Below are 10,896 nucleotides of genomic sequence, written 5' to 3'. Positions count from 1 at the left end.
GAGAGACCCCGTCTGGTAAACTCTACAGTGGCACAAGAAAATGTTGGGGCACGAATTTGCCAACAGTGTGGAAGCAATCCAGCGTCTTTACGTTGTAATGACTGCCTACCACACCCCTTCTTCTGTCCTGAATGTGACATCAGCATGCACACAAGACACGTCCTCCACAACCGAGATGCTGTGATTACTGGGTTCTTCAAGCCAGTTACTCCGACCACTTACATTTTGGATATGGCTCTTTCCAACTGTGGTAAGATGTTGTTTTTGAGTGTACAACATATATCTCAACATATACTGTATCTGATAGTCAGCTTTCTGAGAATCTCTTAAGGACTTAGATATCTTTGTAACAATTTTATTTTTTTCTGTTGAAAAATGATCTTAGTTTCCATGCGTTATTCTCTTCAGTGCGGCCTGTACCTGTGGAGATGCTGGACACAATCTGTGGTTGTACACCAGTGTCCTTGAGAGTCAACCCAGGAAAGACAATTGTTGTGGTAACAATGAATGGTAAGAGTGTGGAAAAAACAATTTTGTCCTGTTTTGCAAGCATATTTTCAAAAACATCTGTATTTGCTATTTCTCCCAACTACCAAAATGTACCTTGTAGGCTCTTGAGTAATGTTTGCCACATTTTACAAAGAAGCCCTGCCCTGATTAAATGGCCAAATTGAACACTTCAATGGATGCGTTTTGGATTCTTTTAGGGCGATACGATCTCAACATGCCTGATCTGATTTGCGAGGTATGTGGAGCCACTTGGATCGCTGGAGTGGACGACTTGAATCGCAGTGGTTACTGGCCTGCTACCCTGCACTTTGCCACCATTTATGCAACAGATGTTTTTTTTTTCATTTGAAGAAATTAAGATGGCAGCACCGGGGCTTTCCTGCCAGGCATTTTTAAAAATGCTTGATCAGCGAACTGTCCGCTTTGGCCGTGTGAGTATTCAATATATTATTACATAATGTAACTTTTTTTGTATTTGTCCGTTCAGAAGATTTTTTTTGATAGTGTATGTTTTGTCAAATATATACGTTTTGTATAACCTTGTTTTGAAACAGACTGGGAGGATCTCAGCTGACAGCTTCCAGAAAAGTTTTTTTGAGTGGGAGGCTGTGCGATATGAGGTGGACAACATCTGCAAGGAGGAACCCTTCCTCTGTCCCGCATGCACCCCAGATATGCTTGCGGTTTCAGTGGATGGAAATCGCAAGCATTATCGCTTCAAGAATGCAGCTAAGTACGCAATTCATTTTTTTTGATCATAAGAAAACACAACTCTTTATTGTGCATCAAGTAAACTTGACTTGTAAGACATTTTAAACTGTTATACATTTTGTTTTATCTAGAAACGAGGAAGAGGCTATCTTCGATGGTGTTTTCATTGCCAAGGATGAAGACGTGACCAAATTTGTGGACTACATACATAAAACAACCAAACATGTAAATTTACCTTTATAGGACTACAGTAACCTCCTGTTAAGGTTCTGTTTTTAAGTGAGTCTCTGGGCCATTTTAATAAACCGTTTTCATATTGTAGGTTTCTGGAAGAGGCGTTTGTGGAGGGGAGTGGTCTGCAGCAAGGGAAACCTCCCAAAGATCCATTGGCAAGGTGGATGAAGAGGGCCTGGAGCTTGCAGTTTGTCGGCATGGACTGCTACTTGCAGCTCTTAATATGTACAGGGGGGGAATATTTGCATATCCCCTGTTCCTGCAAGAGAAGCTGGCCAGCAGACAAGTAAGCTTTTTTTGTATGGATGTGACCTGCAAATACTGGCCATACCTCCAAAGAGTATCTCAAAGCTGTCCAGAGCTCCAGCACCTCCTCAAGATGAGGCCATTCCTTTCGGTGTTTCATGCCAAAGCCCATGATTTCAAATGTGAGGTAAGGAAGTGTTTCCTTGTCATATCATCACTAATTATTAACACCTACAAATTTTGTTGATAGCTTATTAGATCATTTTAATCTGTATATTTAAACAGGTCAAATGGAGTGGGGCATACCAGTGTGGCGCTGGTCTGACACTAGGGGAGGAGGTAGAACAGTACAATTCCTTCCTCTCTAGGATTGCAGTGACCACCAAATATATGTCAAAAGCAGGTGAGTTTACCATATTCAGTACTAGTAAGACCAAACAGTTTAATAAGTATGAAGGTAGTAATGACATCACATGTTATTTTTTAAGTATTTTGTATGTATTCTGAAAAGCACTATGTAAGTTTAATTTATTATTATTATAATTATTATTATTAAATTATCTGTGTTTGCAGGACGCACAGACCTTCTGACCCTAATGGCCATGCGATGGAACAAACAGAAGTTGGACAACTTGGCCAACTGTCTAGCTCGCCGATATCTAAAGGTAATGATAACAGTTTTGTTTTCTAAGTTTAATATACTGTTTAGCAGTATTTTTACTCTGTGGGTTAAAGTTCTGCTAACCTCTTCTGTCATTATTTGTCATTGTAAACCAAACCACCAAATCTCTGACAGAAGAGTTGAAAAAGCTGGAAGTTATGAAAGCCGAACTTGCAGTGTCAGAGATCAAAATGAAAGAGTGGGTCAGTGATGTGAAAGAGTGGGCAGAAGGTAAGGGAATTATCTGTTGTGATAAATTCATCACGTTTCATACATTTATTCATGATTCAACTGAAATTAGCAGCTGTTATTAGATGTAACAATGTTTCATGTTATGTGTGTTCTGCTACTGGATGTTTTGAATTTCGTTTTGTGATCAACAAATCCAGACTCTGGATCTAAGGACAAAGAGGAAGGTGTTTGATTTGATTAATGCAGTTCGGAGACAAGAGGAGGAGAAGAGGATTCTTGTTGGCGAGATGGGACACCACTGGAAATGTCTGAAAACCTGTGCAGATACTCTAAAAAAGATGTCCTGCCTGCTTTTGAGTGAGGCAATGACAGGTGTGTATTACATAACAAGTTGCATAAACATGACTTTGTTTCCAATGTGGCCTTTCTTATTGTTTATTTCTTTTAAGATTCATCTTGTGACCTCACTAAGGAAGGGTTGAAAGGCTTCCAGAGCATCATTCTTCGAAAGCGGAGCAAAATCTCAGTGAATGAAGAGACATGTGAGGCGCTGTTACTTGGCAGCTTTGTCAGAAGCAGAGGATGTCAACTTTCTGGACGATGCCTCAGCTGAGGATTATGACACTGATTCAGACATTTCTGAATAGACACTCGTCGACCAGAAGCTTCTCCTTGATACTAATGACAATTGTGAATCTAAAGCATAGCACTGTTACCACACATAGATAATACCCGAGCAGGCCGCCCTGTCACATTTTAAGCTACCCAAGCATATGGCAACCATTTTTTCGTTTTTTCTTTATCTATACATCTATAATCCCCATCCACGAGAGAGGCAGAGAAATGTTGGGACATCCCCCGCAGAAAATGCACGTGACGTCTCACATTAAAACTGAAGCTTATGTAGAAGTTAGATACCGGTGTGTGTATATATACACACCTAAACAAAATCTTAAGACCGGGGAGAAAATTACTATTACTAAGTATTCGCATTTCGCAGTGGTGGATTGTAACCAGGTTGTAAGTAGAGCTTCAAAATGCAAAAAGAAGAAACAGGAGCAAGAGACAAACAACATAAAGTAGGCAATTTATTGAAAATTGCATTTAAACTCAAACAGGCTGTTCATCAGCTGATCAAAAGTTTAAGACCACCAAGTCAAAACAGCCTTTTTGCATTTTGAAGCTCTACTTACAACCTGGTTACGATCCACCACTGCGAAATGCGAATACTTGTAATTTTCCCCCTGGTCTTAAGATTTTGTTCAGGTGTGTAATATTTTAAAATCATTGCCCCATGTACATAGTCTACAGTCCTTAAAGTGGGTGGCCCAGGTTCAATTCTAACCCTCAAACTTTTGCTACAAATCATACCCTTTCCTCCCAGTTTCCTATTCTATCCACTGTGCTATCGTCAAAAAAATTGTTGCATAAAAAGTTCAAAGAAAAGTCTTAGCGAAAAAATTGATTAATTAATAGTAGACAAAAATATATATATATTATTAGATAAAAAAATTAATATGATATTAAGTAAAACAAAGACACAAAATACTCAGTATATAAAAATATATGATTACTTGAAAAGTAAGTAAATAAATAATTAAAAGAATGACATATAACTAGATAAGAACTGATTGAACCTATTGGAAAGCAAAGTGACGTTGATGCCTTGGCCAGCAGTATTAAGGTGTTGGTGGAACGTTTCAAGAGGCAATCATGGCATTAGGGTCCCCTAATGATGAAGACACTACCAGCAGCAGCCAGTTTGAAGTTGCATTACTGCCTACTTCCATTCTCTAGTCATAGCTGACCAAGCAAAATGTTTAACCATGGGGCTTAATCTGCTAATTTTACATACATTAAGGGTAACCAGAACAAGCTCTTACACATTTACACAAGTAATACTCATAGAATATCAGGCACTGAAGTGAAACCAGCTGACATAAGTAGTCATATTTGACCAATAACACTTGTGTTCTACTGTCTATCTTATCTCTGCTGTGGAAATATGACATTTGTCACAGAGTTAGAGAAGGCTTAAATGAGCACCCTGCTGGAAAGTGAGTACAGGGACCTGAGAACGGCCTTCAGTGACTGGAGCCATAAGAATGGCTTTCTACTAAACACTGAAAAGGGGAAGCAAGAGATATTCATGGAGGTAATCATTTTGTCCATTATGCATACTAGTCATTTACAAAAACAGGATCTTTGGGAGACTTGGAAATATGGGACCTGGCAACCCCGACGTACCGACGGTCATTTTATAGATGGAAAAAAGAATAACGCGGGCGAATATAATTAGATCACATTAAATGTTTCGATCTGTTGTGATCTCAACTCACTTAAGAAAAAGGCTTACAATTCAATATATGTATATTTCATATCATTTTTTATATTTTCCGTATTGATCAGGCTGCTACAAGCTTGATGGCCTGGCCACAGTCTCATAGTGTACAGATACAATGTTTTGGGAATTGTATTGAAGTCTATGGGGCGACCCTCTGCGTTGAAAATGAACACCAAAGGGGTACCCCGTGCATCGAACACTGACGCTAAGGGGTCCTGACCGACCGTCAATATGTGGCGAGTTGGGGATGAGACTGTGTTGACCAAACACTTCCCTTCCAAGCTGGAACGCAGTCAGCAAGCAAAGAGAGAGCCCCCCTCTGCTTTAAGGCCCTGACACACCAAGGAGACTGTCAGTAAGCGGTCGCCCCTCTAATCAGTCCCTCCAGGAAGTTGTGATGTCGCCATCGCAACAATTAACGCAAATTCAACCAATCCCCATGAATTCTGGGCGACCTTACAATTTTGTCCAATCACCGCAACCTTTCTGCGATGTTATCGCTCTCATGGATGATGCAACTCTTGCAAATTACATCCCCTCCTACGGAGATTGCATCGCCCTGTTCAATTTCTGTAAAAGTAAAAAGCCCCTTTCACAACGAAAACATGGGCTTTTAGAAAGACTTTGAGATAAAAATAAAGTCAGAAAAGAACGGACTAATGAAGACACATCACATTCAGACAAAAGAGCGACTCAGACAAAGAAGCTGAAAACAACTCGAAATGTAGAGATAGGATGGATTCACAATGAGGGTAACATAGCCAAACAGGTGAGGGGAAAGCAGGGAGGTGGCACCAGAAAAGTTAAAATTGCAAATAATGCTGGATTACAAGAAATCCTTCAAGAAGGAAAAAAACCTTTCTTTCCCAGTTGGATATCTCCTAAAGGATCAGAATCTGACTTTGAGTTTGAGGTGTGGGACTTCAAACAAAACTGCCTTACTGATGACGATGACCTGTGTATTGGCACTATGTATGATACTGTGAGGCTGACAATGTTACGCTTTTACATTGCAACAATCAATCAATCAATCAATCAATTTTTATTTGTATAGCGTCAACTCATAACAAGTGTTATCTCGAGACACTTAGCAGGTAAAATACCTTACTCTTTGTCTGTTAACATTACAAAAGAGCAGGTAAAAAGACCTTACTCATTGTTATGTTACAAAAAGCAGGTAAAAGACCTTACTTATTGCTATGTTACAAAGATCCGGCCTATCCATCATGAGCACTTTAGCAAAGCAGCAAAAGTTACAGTGGTAAGAAAAAACTGTTCTGGCAGGCCGTCAACCGACGATCTTGAGGAGCCTAAGAGAGCTCAAGAGCTCCCAGGAAAGTAGGTGGTTAGTGACTGAGATTTACAGATAGATACATGCAGTAATATGATGTACTGTATATGCACAGAGAGAGAGGGAGAGAGAGAGAGAGAGGAGCTCAAGGTGCCAGTTCCCCCGGTAGTCTAAGCCTATAGCAGCATAACTAAGAGCTGGTCTACACCAGCACCAGCCCTAACTATAAGATTTATCAAAAAGGAAAGTTTTAAGTCTATTCTTAAAAATACAGACTGTGTCTGCCTCCCGGACCCCGGCTGGAAGGCGGTTCCAGAGGAGAGGAGCCCGATAACTGAAGGCTTTACCCCCATTGTACACTTAAAGACTGTAGGTACCACTAGCAGGCCTGCATTCTGGGACCGTAATGTTCTTGAGGGACAGTACGGCACTAGTAGCTCCTTAAGATAAGATGATGCCTGGCCATTTAGAGCTTTGTAAGTGAGAAGAAGGATCTTGAATTCTATTCTAGACTGTATAGGGAGCCAGTGCAGAGAAGCCAAGACAGGAGTGATGTGGTCCCTCTTCCTAGTTCTGGTCAGTACACGAGCTGCAGCGTTCTGGACTGGTGAAAATAGGCTGTTCTTGAAATTTGCCTGATGTGAGAGCTAAAGGACATATCTTGATCAAATAGAACTCCTAGATTCCTAACAGTGGTGCTAGATGCCAGGCTGATGTCACTAAGGACAGTCAAATCACTAGAAAAAGTCTCTCTGAGGTTCTTCGGGCCTAGCACAATAACTTCAGTCTTGTCTGAGTTAAGTAGCAAAACATTTCTGGTCATCCAGGTCCTAACGTCCTTAAGGCACATTTCTAGCTGACATAACTGACTGGAGCCATCGGGCTTCATTGATACATAAAGCTGAGTATCATCTGCATAACAATGAAACTGTATGGAGTGTTTCCTCATAATATTTCCCAGAGGAAGCATATATAATGTAAAGAGAATTGGTCCAAGCACTGAACCTTGTGGGACTCCATGGCAAACTTTAGTGTGCATAGAGGACTCATCATTAACATGTACAAACTGAGATCGGTCCGACAAGTAGGATTCAAACCAACTCAAAGCAGTCCCTGCAATTCCAAGCAAATGTTCCAGTCTGTACAACAGGATCTGATGGTCAATGGTGTCAAAAGCAGCACTAAGATCCAACAAGACAAGCACAGAGAGAAGTCCCCTGTCTGAAGCTAGCAGTAGGTCGTTTGTAACTTTAACTAATGCAGTCTCAGCGCTATGGTGGACTCTAAATCCTGACTGAAACGCCTCAAATAAACTGTTGTCATGGAGAAAGTCACACAGCTGATTAGCTACCACCTTCTCCAGGATCTTCGAGATAAAGGGAAGGTTGGATATAGGCCTATAGTTAGCTAGAGTTCCTGAATCTAGAATATGTTTTTTCAGTAGAGGTTTGATTACTGCTACTTTAAATGCCTGTGGTACGTAGCTTGTCAGTATAGACGAATTGATCATATCTAATATAGAGTTGCTAACTAAGGGAAAGACCTCCTTAAACAGCTTGGTTGGGATTGGGTCCAAAAGACAGGTTGACCGTTTCGACGCAGAAAAAATGGAATATAGCTCTGAAAGGTTGATTGGAGAAAAACAGTTGAGACTAATATCTGGTCCTGGAACTGTCTCTGCCATATCAGACGTATCTGCACCAGGTAAGGGCAGGAGGTTACCAATTTTGTCTCTGATGTCTAGAGTTTTATTGTTGAAAAAGCTCAGGAAATCATTACTGCTGAGGGCTAAAGGAATACAAGGCTCAATGGAGCCATGACTCTGTCAGCCTGGCTACAGTGCTGAAAAGGTGTCTAGGATTGCCTTTGTTTTCCTCGATTAGAGAGGAGTAGTAGGCAGCTCGAGCGTGACGTAGAGCCTTCATATATCTTCTATGGCTATCCTGCCAGAATAAACGAGATTCTGCCGTTTTGTTCGAGCGCCATATTCTTTCTAAATTCCGCGACGATTGTTTCAGAGTACGGGTTTCTGAGTTGAACCATGGAGCCACTCTCCGCCGCTTGACAACCCTCCGTTCTGAATCGAATCAAGGGTAACTCTCAGCGAATCCACTGCACTATCAACAAACTAATGTAGCTGAGAGGGACTAAAGCTATCATAAGAGTTTCCAACTGGGTTGAAGCATGGTACTGAATCAAAAGCAGCTGAGATAGCTTCCTTAAATCTAGCCACAGCACTATCAGACAAACTTCTAGAGAGCACACCTCTTCCAAGCGGAGATAATTCTGGCAGGACAAAGTCGAATGTAATAAGGAAATGGTCTGATAGAAGAGGATTTTCTAGGAAAACTGTAAGGTTATGGATTTCAATGCCATAAGCTAAAACAAGATCCAGGGTGTAGTTAAAACGATGAGTAGGTTCGTTTACACCCTGGGTGAAACCAATAGAGTCTAATAATGACATGAAAGCTGTGCTAAGGCTATCATTATCAACATCCACATGGATATTGAAGTCACCTCCAACAATTATTCTATCACTGCTAAGGTCTAAATCTGATAAAAATTCTGCAAATTCAGATAGAAACTCAGAATATGGGCCAGGAGGGCGGTAAACTACAACAACTAGAACTGGCTGAAAGGTTCTTGAGACTGGATGTGGAAGACTAAGAACAAGGCTTTCAAAAGAAGAAAAGTTCAGCTTTGGTCGAGGGTTAACTAAAAGACTGGAATTAAAAATAGCTGCTACTCCACCACCTCGTCCAGTGTCTCGAGGTATATGAGTACTAAAATGACTGGGAGGAGTGGATTCATTCAAACTAACATATTCATCTCGACACAGCCAGGTTTCAGTCAAAAAAAGTAGATCAATATGCTGATCTGATATCAGATCATTCACTAAAAGAGATTTGGATGTTAAGGACCTAATGTTCAAAAGTCCGCAGTGAATTTTCTGATTTTGTAGCAAAATCGTATTCGTAGTTTTGATTCTAATGAGATTTTGACGATTTACGCTGTTTGGATGACTTATAAAAACGGGTCTGGGCCGGGGGACAGACACAGTACCTATAGTATAACTACAGTTCGATTCAGAATTACAGCTATAGTGACTGGGAGACAGATCTAAGGGAGGCGCAGAGAAGCGTGTAAGATTGCAGCTCTGCCTCCTGGTCTGAACTCTGTGTTGTTGTCAAGGTTTTGGACTAATAACCTCTGCTATGTTTCTAGATAATAGAGCTGCACCGTCCAAAGTGGGATGGATGCCGTCTCTAGCTAGCAGACCAGGTTTTCCCCAAAACGACTGCCAGTTATCTATGAAGCCCACATCGTGTGCTGGACACCACCTCGACAGCCAGCGGTTGAGTGATGACATGCGGCTATACATGTCATCACTGGTCTGATTTGGGGGGGGTCCAGAGAACAATACGGAGTCCAACATCGTCTTAGCAAAAGTACACACCGACTCCACATTAACCTTAGTGACTTCCGACTGGCGTAGGCGGGAGTCATTTGTGCCGACATGAATTACGATTGTATCAAATCTACCTTTAGTCTTTGTCAGCAACTTTAAATGAGATGCGATGTCGCCCGCTCTGGCCCCAGGTATACACCTAACTATGCCCGCTGACTTAGCTAGCTTCACGTTTCGGACTATGGAGTCTCCAATAATCAGAGTTTTATTCTCAGCAGGTGTGTCGCTGAGTGGGGAAAATTTGTTTGAAACGTGAAGTGGTTGGTGGGGAACCTTGTGCTTCGATTTTCGACTATGCTTCCCTCGGACAGTAACCCAGCCACTGCCTCCCAGCTGCTCGGGAGCTACCGAGGGGGAAGCCAAGCTATGTCGGCCCGCACCGGCTACAGGTGGCTGGCTAACTACTGCTGCATACAATGACTCTGACTCAATGGTGCGGAGCCGTCTCTCTAACTCAGACACCCTTGCCTCCAAAGCTAAAAATAAACTACATTTCTTACATGTATCATTATCACTAAAGGAGGACGAGGAGTAGCTTAACATCTGACACGTAGAGCAGGAGAGAGTAGGAGAGGGAGAGACAGAAAAAGAAGCCATTGTAAATAAAGCTAACTGCTAAACTAAGCTAAGAGTAGGTACACAGTAACACAGTACAGAGGAGGACAGAACAGAAAATTATCCAATACGCTCACGCTGCTCGCTGCTCTGCTCGGGTGCTGCTCGCTGCTCTGCAAAGCCCAAAGAACTTGAGGATGATGCCAGCGAGACACCTGAAGTGATCCTTGTCTCAGTACACAGTGCCAATGAAAACAATACAGCTGAAGTACAGGTGGGAGATGTCATGGCCGATCTTGATGGAGTCCAGGTCCAGCTGGCTTTAGACATGTCTGATGTCTCTGAAATAACTTTTGGTCCGATTTTTGGCGTTGAAGACGACACAGACGACACGTTGATTTATGAGGGTTTTCCTATGCCCCCCAGTCCAGCTCATCCAGAGGATGCAATAACGATCACCATACATCATTCTAACACTTTAAATGAAATGATTGCAGCTTTCTCTGATGCAGAGATTTTGAACAAAACACTGAATGTGAGACGCATCCTTCCAGACAACAAAGAAGAAGCAGGCAGTGGATCTGGTGTCCTCAGCTGCTTCTGGAATGAATTCTACGATTGATTCTCACTCGGTGCAACAGTTAAAGTACCTTTCATTCGCCATGATTTTCCTGCTGAAACAT

At 41.7% G+C, this 10,896-nt stretch overlaps 1 protein-coding gene across 1 annotated transcript; it reads right to left on the bottom strand.

Annotated features, from left to right (window-relative positions):
- Positions 1-8,440: 8,440 nt before the first annotated feature.
- LOC132993373 (uncharacterized) lies at positions 8,441-10,255 on the bottom strand. Its single transcript, XM_061063178.1, has one exon. The coding sequence runs from the start codon at positions 10,253-10,255 to the stop codon at positions 9,377-9,379; it is 879 nt and encodes a 292-aa protein (XP_060919161.1). The 3' UTR covers positions 8,441-9,376.
- Between the last annotated feature and the right edge of the window lie 641 nt (positions 10,256-10,896).

This window comes from Labrus mixtus, chromosome 18 (assembly GCF_963584025.1).
Source record: "Labrus mixtus chromosome 18, fLabMix1.1, whole genome shotgun sequence".
NCBI classification, from domain to species: domain Eukaryota; kingdom Metazoa; phylum Chordata; class Actinopteri; order Labriformes; family Labridae; genus Labrus; species Labrus mixtus.
This window is presented reverse-complemented; position numbering and strand designations above follow the sequence as displayed.

Excerpts from the sequence above, each read along its gene's own strand:
- LOC132993373 (XM_061063178.1), bottom strand. The coding sequence starts at position 10,255 with ATGGCTTCTTTTTCTGTCTCTCCCTCTCCTACTCTCTCCTGCTCTACG.